This window comes from Vipera berus (assembly GCF_964194415.1).
Source record: "Vipera berus genome assembly, chromosome: 2".
Classification (NCBI taxonomy): Eukaryota; Metazoa; Chordata; class Lepidosauria; order Squamata; family Viperidae; genus Vipera; species Vipera berus.
In genome coordinates, this window is record NC_138203.1 from 151,838,687 (window position 1) to 151,857,800 (window position 19,114).

A 19,114-nucleotide genomic window follows, 5' to 3' on the forward strand; every position below is an offset into this window, starting at 1 on the left:
TAGAACAGGGGTCTTCAAACTTGGCCCCACAAGTCATAAAAGGGCCAAGTTTGAAGACCCCTGCTGTAGAAGAAACACGCAGTTGCAGCTTTTTTTTTTCTTCCCCTGCTTCTCCGCCAATTAAAACATTGTTGTTGTTAGCTGCGAAGTCGTGTCCGACCCATCGCGACCCTATGGACAACATTCCTCCAGGCCTTCCTGTCCTCTACCATCTTCTGGAGTCCATTTAAGCTCGCGCCTACTGCTTCAGTGACTCCATCCAGCCACCTCATTCTCTGTCGTCCCCTTCTTCTATTGCCCTCGATCTTTCCCAGCATTAGGCTCTTCTCCAGTGAGTCCTTCCTTCTCATTAGGTGGCCAAAGTACTTGAGTTTTAGCTTCAGAATCTGGCCTTCTAAAGAGCAGTCAGGATTGATCTCCTCTAGGACTGACCGGTTTGATCGCCTTGCAGTCCAAGGGACTCGCAGGAGTCTTCTCCAGCACCACAGTTAAAAGGCCTCAATTCTTTGGCGTTCAGCCTTTCTTATGGTCCAACTTTCACTGCCATACATTGCAACTGGGAAGACCATAGCCTTGACTATACGCACTTTTGTTGACAGGGTGATGTCTCTGCTTTTTAGTGTGCTGTCTAGATTTGCCATGGCTTTCCTCCCCAGGAGCAAGCGTCTTTTAATTCCTTGGCTACAGTCCCCGTCTGCAGTGATCTTGGAGCCCAGGAAAATAAAATCTGTCACTACCTCCATTTCTTCCCCATCTATTTGCCAGGAATTGAGAGGGCCAGATGCCATGATCTTGGTTTTCTTAATGTTAAGTTTCAACCCAAGTTTTGCACTCTCCTTCTTCACCTGCAACAAGAGGCTCTTTAGTTCTTCTTCACTTAAATTAAACAATTAAAATTAATTAAAATTAAACAATTTAAATTAATTTAAAACATACTGTGGGGCTATTCTGGAGTTTTCTGGAAGGGAAGGGGAAAACTGCATCTTGTTACGCAATCGCTCAGGGTATGAAACAAAAACAAATGAATAACAAACTCCCGCCCTCATTTTTTTTGTACAGCATCTCGTGTTTTTTAACCAATGAAATGAAGCGCCGATGAAATAAAATAATAAGCTTTCTTTTTAACCAGTAAAAAGCATCACCAAATTTTCGACCTTTTACTGCAGAGAGCCCTACGAGCTCATCTCCAATTTGCAGGGGGCAGCAAAGGGCGAAACTGGTGCTCTAAGAACCGGAAGTTGACCCTTCCTGGTTTCGTCTGTGGTTTGCTTTTCTTGGACGGTACCAAGAGCGGCAGGGGGAAAAGCTTATCAGCAATTTATATTTTAAAAGCCTGGAACAGGGTTTAAAGGCCTTAGGTAAATAAAATTCAGAAGTTTCTTCCGTCTGAGGAAGGGCGGAAGCGACCCGTGGCAAGAAGAATAGCTTCGACTCGCCCTTGAGGATGATTTTTCAAATCCCTCTCTCCCATGTTTTCTTAGTTGGGCCAATCCGAAGATTAAGTTGCTTGTGTAGGGAAGCACCCAGATCTGGGACAGGTGAGTTGCGAGCTGTTATTCCCACCGGGCACCCCTCTACCTCTTTAAACCCCCCCCCCCACCTTCCAGAAGGCGCGAGCCCTTGTCCGGTCGGTTACCTTAGTTACCGAGCGCCTCCTCCCCCGAGGAAAGCCTAGGATGTTTTTGGTCACAGGACGGCGGAAGTCACAAGAGGTTTAACCCCCAAACCCCCCCCCCCGATCTTCAGGGCTGCGACCTGCGTTAGGAACAAAACATGTTCTTCCCTGGTGGGGTTCAAAAGCCAGCGTGTTGTATTGGTGAAAAGGCTGAATTATATACGTTTAAATGTCCCAGCCAATCAGGTCATTCGGAAAGAATTAAAACATAAAAGTGATCTCATCTCTAGGTAAGTACATGAGGACAAAAAGAACATCCTGACTTTTATCGTTGGAGCAATGGGTGGCCTTTAAGAGCAATTTTTCAAGTTACAGTGCTGCTACGTCGAGGGGTATTGCCTCTTTCGAAAGTGTTGGGAAATAATGGGATTCTTTTTTGTTTGTTCGTAGATCAGTTTCAGTCAATGCATTTGATGACACAGCACATTGGGTTCTTGCCATGTTTGGCTCTATCGCTTATTTTGCTTCCAATGAATTAATAATATTGGTTGAAAAGTTACCGTTGTTTAAGGAATAAATTGAACCTTTTTAGCATTATTGTTAAGGACTGTCTCAGTTTTCAGAAAGCAATTTTTAAAACCACTGTAGAATTTAGACTGATTTTGATTTGCCTTAGAGTGCTTCTTCATAATTTATTCAATGTCAGCATTTTTATTAGAATTTTGTAGTTCCAGAAAACAGTGCGATAATTTGGAGCAGTCCTGAATGGATTGAACTGTAAAGTAGCTATTTAACATGCAACTCAGAACAATAGCAAAATCCTTAAAATGGCACGTTTTATGCTGTTCTTTAGAAGAGTTTGGAGCAATACGTTTTCCATATTACTTCCCACCTGTACATATCTATCATACCATCGAGGTGAGAGTTTTCCGGTCTGCTCATGTAGCTTTTTTTTCAGGATTGCCTGCTTATTTTTCCTCTGCAGAAGTCACAATGAATTGCCGGTCAGAGGTGCTGGAGATATCAGTTGAAGGTCGCCAGATTGAAGAAGCTATGCTGGCACTTTTGCACACCATATTACTTCATCGCAGCACAGGGAAATTCCATTACAAGAAAGAAGGAACCTATTCGATTGGGACAGTTGGCACACAAGATGTTGATTGCGACTTCATTGATTTCACCTATGTCAGGGTTTCTTCTGAGGAACTTGATCGTGCATTGAGAAAGGCAGTTGGAGAATTCAAGGTAAAAGTTACTGTGTTTATTTCAGAATGATGTGTGTTTCCATGTTGCTGGTACAGAAACATTCTTTGGCCCAGAATACAGATGCCAGATAGTTAACAGACTGTTTCCAGGATTAATTCAAGGTTGACGTTAATTTTCAAAGCCCAAACCAGATTGGGGTGGAACATATCTCAAAATAGTGTCCAAGAATTCTGTTCCTTTGCTGAAATTGTTTACTATTTTTCAGGCAATGAGTGTTCCTAAAAGAGGGAGTCTCCACATGCAGATTATGGAACAATTTGTTTAGGGAAATATTCTTGATTCCATCAGTACACATCAGCAAGCTGTGAAAACAATATTACTTCTATATTATTTTTTATTCTCTATAATGATTTAAAATACTTCACTTAAATTGCTGCATTTTTGTTATGTATTTAATATGTTTCTGCATCAGTTCATATTAAACCTCAAAGCAATTTATAATTAAAATTGTAAGTAGTGAAATACAGTCAGTTTATAAAATTTAAACTTTCAGTAAAATAAAAAATGCAACATTAGCAAGTTACTGTTAATACATAGAACAAAAACTGGCATTGAAAAGTTTAAGAACATAACATCGTTAACATAGTTTTGAAAGCCCTAGGAATATAAAAATATCTTTGCTACTCAACAAATTCCAGTTTGACATAGAGTGTAAGAACTGTAAGAGTTTGAGTAAGAATACACTGGAGTCAGAATGGATCCAGAAACATGATAGGGCACATATTTAATCCTTTTGAGAAGCATAACTTCATCCAAAACAGTTGGAATTCTGCTCATCTTGAGTCCTGAGTCCTCCGGGAGAAGGGCGGTATATAAAATAAATAAATAAATAAATAAATAAATAAATAAATAAATAAATAAATAAATAAATAAATAAATAAATAAATCTGGATAGGCAAACTATCCACTAACAGCATTCCTGTCTTCTCTGGAGTGATTTCAGTTTGTTGTTCAGTTACTGCAACCAGGCATTGATTCAGCAGTTTCAATGTGTCACGTGGACCCCTATGAAAAGGCAAGATCAAGGTTAATTTCAGCATGCTGCTAATATTTTACTTTAAAATATTCAACACATTCAATGGTTCAGTGTAAAAAATTGAATAGCATGGGGGATAACAGTGAAACCTTACAGAACTAGACAGCATAAACGCCATGGATAAAGCTATCCATGTACGAGCCGAGCCACTCCAAGCCCATTTACTCACTTTTAAAGTGGACACCCTGTGCAAAAGAATGTCACTCTGGTGGTATCAAGCGAGAGATCCAAGAGAATCAAGAGAGTTTCACTCTCCCTCTCTCTTTCCCAGCAAAGATCATTCAACATGATGACCAAGGCAGTTTCAGGACCTAAATTAGGTCTACATTCTTATTGAAAGGTACCTAGAAATTTTCAGCTAAAAATGTTTGGATATGATTAACCGCTGCATGCTCAATCCCCTTAATCAGAAGAGGGATACTGGCCTATAAATATTTACAATTTTTTTAGTAATCATCTCACTGTAGCCTCCTTTAATAAAGCTAGGACCACTTCTTGCAGCAACGAATTTATAGTCCTCAAGTTCCGGAAAACACTCCCTTTCTACTAAGCCACGAGGAGCAAATATAAAATAAGCATGGCTAGCCAAACATAATCAAGCACCTTATCTGCATCATCAAGCCTTAAAAACTGAAACTTATCCCAAAATATCTGACAGGTCCTTGGACATTTTGCAGCCTGAACAGTTGAAATAGTAGAGTCTGCCATGCCAAATTAGACTAATTTTGTTCTTGAAGTATCTAGTTGACATATCATCAGAAACTTATCATTTTTTTCTCATATAATTCACGTCTGAGCCAGACCCCTGCACTCCTTGCACCACTAAAAAAGTTCCAATGGTGCTGAGGGTACACAACAGAAGGAGAAAAAAAATCTTCCAATATTGTCGCAGTACAGTATAGGCTTGATAATAAGTTCTTACTAGCATCCAATCAGAGTCAAGATGAGTTTTCTTCTACCTGTGTTTTAGTCTTCCTCCAACTGCCTGCTTTGCACTCAGCTGAGATGTATATCAAGGGACTGAATGGACTCTGCATTGGGAAGAGGAGATTGAAGAGCAATTGTTTCAATTGCTGTCATCATTTCTGTAGTCAAATATTTTACAGGGATCATGGAAAATGCTTCAGAGCCTTCTGGAAGCCATTGGAATCTATCATCTTGAGATGATAGAGTTCCTCACCTCTGCAGTGAAAAATAGTCTTTGCAAGCTTTATTTTCAATAGAAAATAAATCTATGACAGAAGAACAGATATAAACATAGCCCTCTTTTCAAACCACCATCCACTTGCTCACTAGGAAAAAAAAATCCAGAGTGTGACTTGCTATTTGTGTTGGCGCAGTAACAACTTAAGACACTCATTATCAAGGGAGTTATAACAGTTTCAGTGGCTCCTGTAAGGCAGTCCCCATTTAAATACTGTAGTATTCTAAAACCAATATTCTAGAAGTCCTACACATCAAATCTAAAACTGTCTCTAACAGCTCAGGCAGGGAGCATTCCAATCAGCAGAATGAACTACCAGCAGAAACCCCCATTTGAAATGTACAATGCAAAATGCAAACATTCTAGATTGCCATTTGAATAAATTGATGGGAGGGGGAGAGTCCTTTAAAAAAAAGAACTTTAAATGTATACGCATTAATATCACAATTTCAATACTGTGTTAGTATCGTTATTAAAAAAATGTGCATATTGGTAAGATTCTGTGGATGCTATCATTTACAGCTTTCCACTGCAAAAGTACATAAGTTCATACAAGTTCATACATTGACAAAAGTCAATAATCATTATATAAATGGCCACTGTTAGAAGGCAATTATTCTTGGCTATATTTTTACATTACATTGCTAACAATCTTTTCTTCCTCTTCTGCTGCCATGAAAGTAAATATATTACAAAGCATGCATCTGATGAAATAGTTGGTACACATGAAAGGTGATGCCATAATAAATATGTTATCTTTAAGATGGTGCCACAGAATACTTTGTACTGGAACAAGCTAAATGGCTATTGTTCTAGAAAGTGTTATGTTTCTATCATCTTTTTTTCAGTGAATTTCCTCCCCTAGATAACACTCTTAACTAGTTTCCACTTTTCTATCTGTATAAAAGCTGTAAGTCATTGCAGTTGGAAGTCACGTAACTGGATCTGATGGGGTTTTTTTTTTACTTTTTTTGCAGTTGCTATTGTTATGGGTATTTTTTGTTGCAAACGAAAGTAAATGCTGGAAACTGGCAAAAAATGTTGCAAAGCACTGTCATATGATTGCAGAAGGCTGCAAATGGCCATAAAGATGAGCCCGTTGCCAAGTGCCCAAAATGCAGTCATATGACTGCCAGGGTGGGGTGCTGCTGTTGTAACTTCAAAAACAGGTTATAAGTAAGACAATTGTAATTTTGAATGGTTGTTAAATGACCAGCTGTAAATTGAAAACTAGAAACGGATGTTGAGAAAATAGTCTGACTGAAACTATCCCCGTGTGTTAAGACCTACTATAAGGATCCTTCTTCAAGTCTTTTTATTAGAGGGTACCATATGTAAACAAAATTGTCTTTGTTTCATTAGTGAGACTTCGATTTTAGAATGTCTTCTCTCTACAGAAAAAGAAAACATCGTTGAGCATGGCATAACTTTGTTCCAAATAAATATTCATAATATTTTATTATAAATGTACTGAAAACCTAAAATTATTCCAGTGAAACATGGAATAATGCTTTTTTTCTCCCCCAGGATGCATTGCGAAACTCAGGTGGTGATGGGATGGGCCAAATTTCCCTGGAGTTTTATCAGAAGAAGAAATCACGATGGCCTTTCTCAGATGAATGTATCCTTTGGGAAGTTTGGACGGTCAAGGTAAATGTAGTGAGTCTGGCTAATGAGCAGGAACGGCAAATATGTCGTGAAAAGGTGGGTGAAAAACTTTGTGAAAAGATTATCAACATTGTAGAAGTGATGAACCGACATGAGTACCTGCCCAAGATGCCTACCCAGTCAGAGGTGGATAACGTCTTTGATACAGGGCTGAGGGATGTCCAGCCCTACTTATACAAGATTTCTTACCAAATCACTGAGTCACTTGGGACCTCTGTCACCACCACCATGCGTCGCCTCATCAAGGACACCTTGGCACTCTGATGTCCAGGATATCATGGACCAGACATTTTTGAAAAGCAATGCAAGCAACTGGTTTTCTGCTTTCACCTAGCCCCCAAGTACCACATCCATTATTCTCAGAAATTTTTGGATTCTTGACATCCATACATCCTATTCTCATTCACTAACTATTACAGGTCAAGGCTAGAATTAGCTTGTCCACCAGTTCACCAGATCCCAACTTCTTTCATTTGCAATAGAGAATAGAAACCAAGAGACCTCTTCAATGTCCTTTTCTATTAAATCCAATTCCATTAGATGAACTACAGTGTGTCTATGGGAAAAGATGGTATGCATGCTTCATAAGTATTTTGGTAGCACCTAATTCACATAAGATAATAACATTTGCACTATCAATGAGCCGTCAATGTAGGTTAGATTCCCTGATTTCTTAATTTTGAGATCTTCTACAAGGCTGCCAAGGCTAAGGTTACTTTTCTTGGCAAAAAGTGTGCCTTCCTTCCTGATTACCTAGTTGTTAGCTCATCTCTGGCTTTGGAATAAATACATTTTTGCTTCTAGGTGCATGACTTCAGGGTGGGAGTGTGTAAGGGTTTCAAGCCTTCCACCTTTTTTGTGAGTAAAAATTACAAAAAAGGACCCATTCTACATACCTATATTTTTCAGTAGAGTGTGAAATATGTAGCCTGTATTTCTAGAAAAAGAAAATTCCATGTTTTGTATATATTTTACCAGTATATGTATTGAATAATCTAAGAATAAAAAGAAAATTCCTGTTTTTTGTGTCGTAACTTTCTATAATAAAAGTAGTTTAAACTAACATACACTCAAAGAGGCCTAAATTATTCCAATTTATTTGATTGATAATCCTTGAAATCAGTTTCAATCCTGATATCTACTTATCTTGTAAAAGGACAATTAAATGATAATAGAAGAGATCCTTATAGTTCCGCAAAGTTACTAACAGGTATAAGGAAATATTGACAGATTTTATTTTCCTGGGCTCCCAAGATCACCGCAGATGGGGACTGCAGCCAAGAAATTAAAAGACACTTGTTTCTGGGGAGGGAAGCCATGGCAAATCTAGACAGCACACTAAAAAGCAGAGACATCACCCTGTCAACAAAAGTGCGTATAGTCAAGGCTACGGTCTTCCCAGTTGCAATGGGAAGGAAGGACAGGAAGGCCTGGAGGAACATTGTCCATGGGGTCGCGATGGGTCGGACACGACTTTGCAACTAACAACAACAACAACAAGGAAATATTCCTCAAATTATCATGCAAGACCAAATATCGGCTTTAATGTGGAAAGGAAAGCAGGATGCCCTGGTCTGTCCTATAGTTTCAAGTATGGGTTATACTTTAAATTGATCCAAAAATGCAGATGTTAGGTATGTGTTTTGCTACAGTGCTAACATGAGCCATCAATCTTTAAAATTGAAAGAATCTTGGTACTGTAGGTATAATCTTACGGAAAAGTGTTAAAATCTATGTCCCATCTTACACAGCTAGCTCACTTCTTCCTAGGGACTGTAGCTGTTCATTATCCAGTTTATACATATTTACTCAGAAGCATGCTTGTGAGTTATGTTCCCCTGATTCTACTGAGAGTTAATATTCTTACATTGCAATCCTTTGTACAGTTATACTGGAAACTTAATGACCTAATTTAACTTAGATCTGAACCATATTTTATATCATTAGTTCAATGGGTTTAAATATGGTTAACTCTGCACAATATTTTGTTGTTAGTTGCGAAGTCGTGTCCGACCCATCGCGACCCTATGGACAACGTTCCTCCAGGCCTTCCTGTCCTCTACCATCTTCTGGAGTCCATTTAGGCTCAGGCCTACTGCTTCAGTGACTCCATCCAGCCACCTCATTCTCTGCTGCACAAGATCATAACTTTTCAATTCAATATAAATCGAATTCTTAACGCACTCTGCCTTTCGCAATGTTTTCATAGCTGACAGTGGGACACCCCATAATTTCTACGACCTACCAAACAACCGAAGCTTTCATTTTACACAAGGACAAGCCTAGGTCGTTTGTTCAACTTTCAGTCTAGAAAAAAACACTGCCTCTTACATTTCTATCCGCTTTTTTCTACTCATTAGTTCCTTTAGAGGCGTGGCTTTTAAAATTTGTCCAATTCATAAGCAGGATTTCTTTGAAGCGCATCGATGGTGTCCAATACGAGAGGCCCTTTAGTGAAGCTAGTAGCTCACGGCCAGGAAGAGCTGTCCATTGGGAGAGCTCAGCATGTGCCATAGTTCCGCCCTTCGAAGCCTGAGCGACGCAGAGGGAGTTAAAACCTCTCCAATCAGCAAGTCCTCAAGCAAGTGAGTGACAGGAAGGTACCCAATTAGACTTTAGAAAGGCAAGGTCGTTGGCCAATCCCGATCCAGAATTTACAAAGCGAGCCCTTTAGCAGCCGATCTGGGTCGGCGGTAGGTCTGCTCTTCCACTTCGCCGGTGGCCGCCATGTTGGGGTTCGCGGGTCGCTGCTGCGCCTCTTCGGCTTCTTTTTTACTGAGGGGGGCGCGAGGCGCGCCGAGTCCCCTCCAGGGTCTGCTGCAACGTCGGGGTGGTGTCGTTGCCGCTGCCGCCGAGGCCCGTAAGTGGTGGGCGAAGCACAGTGGGAGCTCGAGGGCGGGGTCACCTTGGGGCCTAAGTGGCGGCGGGGACTGGCTACGGGCGGATTCAGGAGGACCGAGGAAAGCATCTGCACCGAGGGTGCTGCTCGGCCCGGATGGGAGGCTTGCCTTCCCTGCCACGTCTCTCGGCGCTGCCCTCGGAAGAAGGGGAAGCGGAGTTCTCGCCCTTTTTTCTGCGGGATTCTCACGGCTCATCGAGCCACGCGTTTGGCTAACCTCACCTAGAAGGGTGCATGCGCCCGTGAGAACCCAGAAGGTGGTTTGATTCTCTGTGTGTTTGTGAGTATTTATATATATATATATAATTCAGTAGGCGTGAGCTTAAATGGACTCCAGAAGATGGTAGAGGACAGGAAGGCCTGGAGGAACGTTGTCCATGGGGTCGCGATGGGTCGGAGACGACTTCGCAACTAACAACAACAACAATAGATAGATAGATAGATAGATAGATAGATAGATAGATAGATAGATAGATAGATAGATAGATAGATGATAGATGGATAGATAGATGGATAGATAGATGGATAGATAGATGATAGATAGATAGATAGATAGATAGATAGATAGATAGATGATAGATAGATAGATAGATAGATAGATAGATAGATAGATAGATAGATAGATAGATAGATAGATGATAGATAGATAGATAGACGGGGCGGCGTGTTGCCCCCTCCCCCCCAGCGCCTTCCTCTGCAGAAACGCACAGATGCCCGAAACCCGGTCGTTGGTTACGTGTCAGCGGTGTCTCTTCTTAGCGACCACACGGATGGATTTTCGCCACGATAAATCTCATCCTTCGGTTTTTGCCCACCCCGTTAGATTACGGGGGAAACGATGGTTTCGGGTCCGGCCTTTCTGCATGGGCGGGAAGACGCCGAGGGGCGGCCCCAGAGGTGTCGCGGTACCTTCTTGCTTTGGTGTAAGATGCCTGGGGACGATGGACGCCGCCGTCCGCCGCATCCGGCGAGCGAGCGAGGGAGACGGACCGGGAGCATCACGGAGCTCATCGCTCTTTTGCCAAGGACAAAGATGGCGTTCTTCGGCACTAGAGGGCACGGGAAGGCATTGCGGAGCTCTTTTTCAGATCCTGGACGCCGTGGGTTTTTTGTTTTTTGCCATCCCCTCTTCTGTGGGTGCAGTAAGCCGGGCGAAGATGGAAAGAAAGGCACGGCAGAATGGCCGAGCGAGATAAAACGAGATTGCCACGCGGTTCTCTTCAGATCTAGGCACGGACCTTTCTCCCATGAATTTCTATGGTGTATATATAGAGACAGTTATAAATTGCGCCGACAGGATTTGGGAACGATTTACAAGAATTTAGTAATGCTTGATCGATTTAGGAGTTTTTTTGGTGTTTTTTTTTAAAAAAAAAAACGAATTTTCCACAATGCTTCATCATTGCGTTCAGTTTTGTGACCATTGGTTTCATGAGGTTTAGGTAGATAAGATCATTAATATAACCTGGCCCGGAGGTTTCGTGAGGAGGAAATTATTTTATCAATAATTTGGTGTTAGGGAGAGAGCCATTTAGGCATCTGCATTTTGAATTTTTTCAGAGCTTATTGTTGATCTGCGAGAATTCCAGTTGTGATAAGGAAATATATTGTTAGAATAAAATCCCTTCAAAACATGGGAAACCTGAGACTCATTTTCCTCCAGGGTTCTATATTTGACTGGATTGCTGCTTTGAGTGATTTTGCATAATTGCCAGAATTATTTATAAAATGTATGTTGCCCAACACCCAACAACTTTGGAAAAGAGAATCTCAATCTTAAATCTTTTTCAGGAAGGGGAAGGTGTTTTTAAGTTGCTGAATGTGAAGTATAATTAAGCATCTAATTTGCCTGATGATGGTTGTACTTTCTTTTGTAGGCCGAAACTATGCTGCACAAACAGCTCCTGCAGCTAAAGCTGGAGCTGCCACTGGACATATTGTCGCAGTCATTGGTGCTGTGGTTGATGTCCAGTTCGATGATGCCCTGCCACCAATCCTCAACGCCCTTGAGGTACAAGGCAGAGATACACGCTTGGTGCTAGAAGTGGCTCAGCATTTAGGTAAATGACATTGATAAACCTGAATAAGTCTGTTAATGCTCCTCATGATGATCAATAAAAATGACTCGTTCTTCTGAACATAATGAAGTCATATTTGTGATCTGAAAAGGAAGGTCTTTTAGGCTAGCATTATTGGTTGATATTGTGGAGCAGCTTTTATGAGCCTCCTGTTATGTTTCAAGGCTCAATATGTCCCCGAAGCTCTCGGATAAAAGAATACTTAAAATTTTGCATGTCTAACTGGGCATTCAATACCAGTTAATTTTTCAAGCAAGATGATTTCTGTTAAAATAATTTTTTGGCCGCATGAGTTTTGTGTATCTCTAAAGCTGGCATTACCTACATAATAGAAGGCATGTCATTTCTATAAACAACCTTCTACCAACTTTCCTAAAAGTTATTTGGATTCTTTATTTTTACCCATTGGTGTAACTTTTCAAATTACAAAATACATTTCTGTTGCTCAAACATTCTTTTAGGGTAAAGGCATCTTCTATTATATTTCTTCTATTCCAGGTGAGAATACTGTTCGTACCATTGCTATGGATGGTACTGAAGGTTTGGTGAGAGGCCAAAAGGTTTTGGATTCCGGAGCACCAATCAGAATTCCTGTAGGACCTGAGACCCTTGGCAGAATCATGAATGTGATTGGGGAGCCAATAGATGAAAGAGGTCCAATAAAAACCAAACAGTAAGCATGAATTTGGGGGAAGGAGTAAGGCAACCATCATTCATCATTTGGTTGGCCTTGTTTGTTTGGTGTTCCTCCCCACCTAGGGAACTATATTTTAACCACAAAATCCCATCAGTAAAATGGAAAAGGAGAGACGTGTATCCACTAATTTCCATGCCACTTCCCAAACATTTTAAGGGGCAAGAAAACTTAATTTTGCACATATGTGGTGTCTGAATTATCTACCTCAGGGGTTTCCAGCCCTCAGGCTGTGGCCCACTACTGGGCTGTGAACCGTTTGGAACCAGGTTGCAGGAGCAGGCGAGCACATCTGCTTGCCAGCTGCTTGTACGGAACCATCTCACCCCTCCCGCCGGTCCGCAAAGCCAGAAAGGTTGGGGAACTCTGGTCTACCTAACTGGGAAAAGTGGTCTTAGATGAGTCCTAGTGAATGTTGACTTAGTATATAGTTGCATTTGACAAGAATATTCCATATTAGGGATCATTAGAAAAGAAATAGAAAATAAAAATGCCAACGTTAGTATGAAATATGACACTGAAATATACGTCTGCATTTGGGGAACAGTATAGCGTGGGTCATCTTGGGAAAAGATATACTTAACATATGACCCACCTTTTTCAGGTTTGCTGCTATTCATGCTGAAGCACCTGCGTTTGTGGAAATGAGCGTTGAACAGGAAATCCTTGTGACTGGCATTAAAGTTGTGGACCTTCTTGCCCCATACGCAAAGGGTGGTAAAATTGGTAAGTGAGGTGGAATGGTGACCGGTTGTGTTTTTGCTGCTTCCTTGCCCTTGCCACAGCATGGACTTTAAATCGTTATCAGTCTCAATGTTTTACGTACACATTGTGTTAGCTGTCTTTCCTTCACTGATGAGCAAAACTCTTGACTTTCGTTCTTCTGAGATTGCTGAAGCAATTCATCTTCTGAGAAGGAAAATGTGAAATTGTAGAGGAGCTCCTGATCGTTCTCTAGTACTGAAGCAGCTTTTTTTTTCCAGGTCTGTTTGGTGGTGCTGGTGTAGGCAAGACTGTATTGATCATGGAACTGATCAACAATGTTGCCAAAGCTCATGGTGGCTACTCGGTATTTGCTGGTGTTGGAGAAAGAACCCGTGAAGGGAATGATTTGTACCATGAAATGATAGAGTCCGGTGTCATCAACTTGAAGGACACCACATCCAAGGTGAGCAAACTAGTCAGGCTTTAGCTGTGGCCCTAGACTCCAAAAGTGTCATGTGGGTTGGCTTAATCTGTCTTGCTTGCGCCCAAAATTGGCCATTATTCTTGAGGGCGTGCACTTCTGAATTTCCAGTGTTGATCTTGGGTCATGGGTTGACAGTACTAGAGAAAGTTTCAAGGACTGAAGTTATTTCTAGTGCACCTGGAATATTTTGAACAAAATACAAAGTGTGCAGATACTAGACAGTCACTCTATGAAGGAATTACATAGGCTGGAAGAAGTAGTACATTATTAGAAGTAAATCTGCATTATGTTTCAGAAAGACGTATTAGAGTTGGTAGGATAATAAGAAATGAGCTAGGATATTTCTGGGTATAGCTCATAGTACACCAGTTGATTGCTATGGAGCAGGAAAGTTTTAGCCATATGCTAATGAAATTGTGTGTTATTGTTAACATTGTGTTATTTTAAGTTTCTTTCCTCTCCCGCAGGTTGCTCTTGTTTATGGGCAGATGAATGAGCCGCCTGGTGCTCGTGCCAGAGTTGCTTTGACAGGCTTGACCGTTGCTGAATATTTCAGAGACCAGGAGGGTCAGGACGTGCTGCTCTTCATTGATAACATCTTCCGTTTCACACAGGCTGGATCTGAGGTAAGCTTTAAACCAATGTGTCAATCAAAACAGAATAGTAGGATCTTCCTAAATAGTGGACAGGGAAAGCATAGATGTGTTATGTGAGACTGTGTATAAAAGAAACAACCTTGGCAAATGCAGAAGATTTTAATCTTCTCTTCCAGGTATCCGCCTTGCTGGGTAGAATCCCCTCAGCTGTGGGCTACCAACCTACTCTGGCTACTGATATGGGTACCATGCAGGAGAGAATCACAACCACAAGAAAGGGATCTATCACCTCTGTGCAGGTAATTTCTTATTATAAATGCGTTTCTCCAGTTATATTGTCTACCAATTCAGGGCATACGATGTTACTGTCTCATTTCTAGAAGGAAATTCTATTTTCATCTCCACCATTCCCTGTGGGATCTGATGGAATTGCCCTTCCGTATGAAGAGCTGCACAAAGCTGCTAATGGTTAGCATTAAAACTGCCTATAAATCGTCTTCTCTCTCCCAAGGCCATCTATGTACCAGCTGATGACTTGACAGATCCAGCTCCTGCAACCACCTTTGCCCACTTGGATGCCACCACCGTGCTGTCTCGTGCCATTGCAGAGCTGGGCATTTACCCAGCTGTAGATCCTCTGGACTCGACTTCACGTATCATGGATCCTAACATTGTGGGACAGGAGCATTACGACGTGGCCCGTGGGGTGCAAAAAATCTTGCAGGTGAATGGCGTGAAAATCAAGGAATCCTAACTTACAAATTAGTGAATGCTTTTTTGTATTTTTTTTAATTGCATACGTAGAATGTTAACACATTTTTATAGCAAGTGAGACTGGTTATACTGCAAACCAGCAACAGCCGCTTGGAAGAGGCAGAATGTAGAGAGGGTGGCCTATGGCTTGATCTACTCCATGGTGCCCTTGCTGTCTCAACTCACCTGTAGGCTTCCTCTCTAGGACTACAAATCCCTCCAAGACATTATCGCTATTTTGGGTATGGATGAATTATCTGAAGAGGATAAGCTGACAGTGGCACGAGCCCGTAAGATCCAGAGGTTTTTGTCCCAGCCCTTCCAGGTGGCTGAGGTTTTTACTGGCCATGCAGGCAAGCTGGTGCCTCTGAAAGAAACAATCAAAGGATTCCAACAGATTCTGATAGGTATGTATGACAACTGGAATTGAAAACCCCTGAAGCTGCTGGCCGTCTTCTTGCCACCTTCTCTCACTGATAATTTTCCCTATTCTGCTTATAAGGCATCTACTGCACTACAGTCTCATTGCTTTTCAGATGTAATATAGGCATTTTTCCAAGTAATTTGTCTAGTGATTACCATCCAACATTTTTCCATTCAAATTTAGGAAAAATAATAGCCTTCTGTAATGAGACTATGAGTAATTACAGGTAGTCCTCAGTTGACAACCTCTTGTTCAGCGATAGTTTGAAGTTGTGGCAGTGCTAAACAAGTACTTAGAACTGGTCGTTGAAGGTCCCAGCATTGCCTAAGGGCGTGCGACTATAATCCAGGCACTTGGCGAGCCATGTTTGTGTTTAATGATGGCTGCAGCATCTGGCAGTCACACGATCACTATCTGCAACCTTCCCAGCCAGCTTCCCACAAACAAAATCAATTTAGGGGAAGGTGGCAAAAAGGTCGCAAGTTGCTCTTGATGCTTTTTCTCCTGAGGAGCCCGGCTAAGGGGTACAAGGCCTCAAGAATCTTGTACTCTATTCTGTGCACACATGCCCACAGCACCCTTCCTGAAGTGTTGAGACACTACTGCGGCTACTGCAAACACTCCCACACCAGCAGCAGCCATCCCCAACCTCACCGTGCTCTGCCTCAGTTGCTATTTGCTATTTAGGTGATGGTAGAAGAAAAGGCATGTAGCAGAAAAGGCATGTAGTCATAATCTGTCTCTTTAACAGTTTAACTGATTTTCAATTTTTGACTTTTTGTCTCTGCAGGAGAATATGACCACCTCCCAGAACAGGCTTTCTATATGGTGGGGCCCATTGAGGAAGCTGTGGCCAAGGCCGAGAAGCTGGCAGAAGAACACTCATGAGTTTACCTTTGAGGCAAATCCTGTACACTTTCAAATGTCCAGGGGTTCCCTTTGTCCCACCTCACAGTTCTTGAAACTCTTGGAAATTTCTTGAAAATATTTAAGTTTCCAATAAACCATCTGGTGCGATTATAGAAGTAGTTAATGGTACTGTTGCAATCAGGAACAGGAAGAGAAGCTATAGCTTGAAGCAGACCAAATTTTCTGATTCTGGATTCTCTGACCACGAGTAAGGCATTCTTGCTGACTGTATTAGAAAGCAAGATTGCGCTGTTTAATTCCAACATGGTGATTGCCCAGAATATTCCACAGAGAGAATTGATGAGAACTGGGTTGATGCAGAAAATCCTTCTACCCTGTAAAGATCATTAAGTGCTGGCACTTACTGATTCCTTCCTCTTCTCCAAAGCATTTGCCAAATAAGACAGATTAGCATATTTAATATGCTGGCCTACAGCCAGCTACTCACGCAGGCGGAGATTCCTTGGACAGCAGTCCAGAAATGCCTCTGAATATTCTAGATAGCGTGCATTGAAATCTTGTTCTCCCACAACAGGCACGTTTGCTATGAATTCCAAAACTCTGTTCAGTTTTTTTGTAGGCAGCTTCACCCAGGTTTGGTCAAGTAAGTGCCATGTTCTCTAATGCAGTTGAATGGATACAACTTGGAAGGTTGGAATGGAAATTTTTTTGGCTGCGTAAGTCTTTGAAAAGACCATTATTTGAAAGAATGCTCAGATGTTGCTAAATCTTAATCCTAGAATAGAATCTGAAGATTCGTTGACACTCAAACCCTCTGTGTTTCCACAACTTTGTACCAAGCCACAACACTACCTATCTAGTTTTGGCTTAATGCACGGGTGTCAAACCCGATCTGGTGGTGCGAGGGGTTTTTTTTTTGCCTTTGCAGAGCCAGAGTGGGTGTGGATGGGCAATGGCGCATCTGGCCCACGGGCTGCCAGTTTGGCAGCACTTCTGGCTTATTGTATTGTGTGACTCCAGTAATATACAAGGTTAAAAACTACCTAACTACATAAACCTAAAAAAAATGCCACTTAATCTGATGCAACAAAGTATGTTTAAAAGAGATATTACTCACTTTGGCTTTTTCAATCTTGAACTAGCTTTGGTTTTTAAGTACTTAAGCAACTTCCTCCTGAATCTCATTAACTGACTCCCACACTATATATGGAGATGTGTTTCTCTTTTCCCTTACCTACCATGGCCCATTAAGGTTGCCTCTTGGAAGGGAGGGGGACAGCAATTTGCCTACTGTAAGGAAACTGGGCAACGTTAACCTCGATGTAGTTGCCATGTATAAACAATTTCATCAAACTCATTTTAAAGGTGTTATGCCTGAATGCTCAAAGAAAGAATAGAAATCAATAACTTGCTGTAAAATGAAAGTAATTGGGATTAATCGGCTAAGACTCAAGGGATGGGTAATTGCTCTCGTATCAATTTCTCAAGCTTATTGCTCTGCCTGTGTCTGGGAGTGTTGGTTACAGAATCTCTTGATCCCTTTACAAAAACACAAAACAAGTCAATTTGGCAGACCTTGGTTGTAATGAAGAGATCTAAAACAAGTAGGGTTTCCATTAGGAAAAGACTTTCAGAGGGTCCTTTATGGCTGAGAAGGTTTATCACACGTAGGTTGTGTCCTGCAAAACTGAGATTTGATAGTTATGTGCTATTTATTACATTTCTACTCTGCTGCAATTAGAATTGACAGAAGATCCATGGCAAAAGTTATAATAAACATTGGGAACAATTACAACAAAAATCACACCCTTCATGTAAATGAGAGATTCCTAGTAAACCTAGCTTGTGCTACGATACAGGGCAGTTATGAATCTTATCTTGGATTTGATGTATTTCTGCACCTGATTAGTTTTGGTTAACTGATCAAACCATGCAACGTGTGAACCATGGGATATTCTGTTCAAGGGAAGTAGAATTGTCCATTTCATTCAGTCTAGGATTTTAATCCTAGAAGTCATCTTAAAACATGCGTGCTTGCTGTAGGAGTGCCTTTACATTTTTTTAAAGAAGTTATTCTGTAATGCTGAACTGCCCAGTTAAATGCCACATACGAGATATTACGCCAGGCCTTACATTTTGTAATTTTATCTTTTTTGAGAATCTAGAAAATATAAATTTAATTGGAAATAATAATTTCATTTTTGATACCTTGACACGCTGTCATTTCCCATTTTGCCTTTAAATTTTTTATTAATTTAGCAAAATATATAAAGAAGAATGAAAATAATGGAAAAGTAAGAGGAAAAAAAACATTTCCAGCTCTTATAGGGCAGTACAATAAGATAATAACATACACCCTCAATTCTTAAGCTTACATAGTAATATATACTAACCATTTTTATAACATAAATCTGTCCAGCATTTCATTTTTCCCACCTCAAAAGTCCAGAAGCGATTTCCAAATGGAAACAAAGCTAGCTCTATTCCTTAATTAAAGCAGGCAATTTAGCTAACTGCTAGCTCCATCAGCTTTTGCAATCAGAATTAAAGTATCCATTTTTGTGCACAGAGCATTCTTGCTGCTTCCAGTATACTGTATACAGTGGTACCTTGGAACTCAACTACTGTGTAACTCATCAGATTTGGTACACAATGCATTTTTACGCAAAAAAACTGTCCTGGTACTCCAAATTGTTTGGTATTCAGTGCACAAGCTAAAACTTCTTGTTATTGGCCGTGTTGTGATTCACTGCATTATTCCTTATGGGGAAAAATGTACTCAGTTTTGGTACTCATTGCACCTCCTGTTACCAATTAATGAG

The 19,114-nt window shown here is 41.0% G+C and overlaps 2 protein-coding genes across 3 annotated transcripts; both read left to right on the plus strand.

Annotated features, from left to right (window-relative positions):
- Positions 1-1,465: 1,465 nt before the first annotated feature.
- On the plus strand, positions 1,466-7,811 carry ATG101 (autophagy related 101). 2 transcript variants are annotated; one of them, XM_081320648.1, is made up of 3 exons: positions 1,466-1,538; positions 2,601-2,860; positions 6,649-7,811. In XM_081320648.1, exons 2-3 carry the CDS (start codon positions 2,609-2,611, stop codon positions 7,051-7,053), a joined length of 657 nt encoding a protein of 218 aa, XP_081176774.1. In that variant the 5' UTR covers positions 1,466-1,538; positions 2,601-2,608; the 3' UTR covers positions 7,054-7,811. The 2 variants fall into 2 exon arrangements, with proteins under 2 accessions (XP_081176774.1, XP_081176775.1); XM_081320649.1 differs by lacking the exon at positions 1,466-1,538 and adding an exon at positions 1,597-1,905.
- Positions 7,812-9,460: 1,649 nt separating this feature from the next.
- Positions 9,461-18,096, plus strand: ATP5F1B (ATP synthase F1 subunit beta). The gene is made up of 10 exons (XM_081320647.1): positions 9,461-9,649; positions 11,566-11,748; positions 12,265-12,439; positions 13,065-13,186; positions 13,444-13,628; positions 14,117-14,275; positions 14,422-14,544; positions 14,757-14,969; positions 15,204-15,405; positions 16,213-18,096. The coding sequence occupies exons 1-10, from the start codon at positions 9,517-9,519 to the stop codon at positions 16,308-16,310; spliced, it is 1,593 nt and encodes a 530-aa protein (XP_081176773.1). The 5' UTR covers positions 9,461-9,516; the 3' UTR covers positions 16,311-18,096.
- The last annotated feature ends 1,018 nt before the right edge of the window (positions 18,097-19,114 follow it).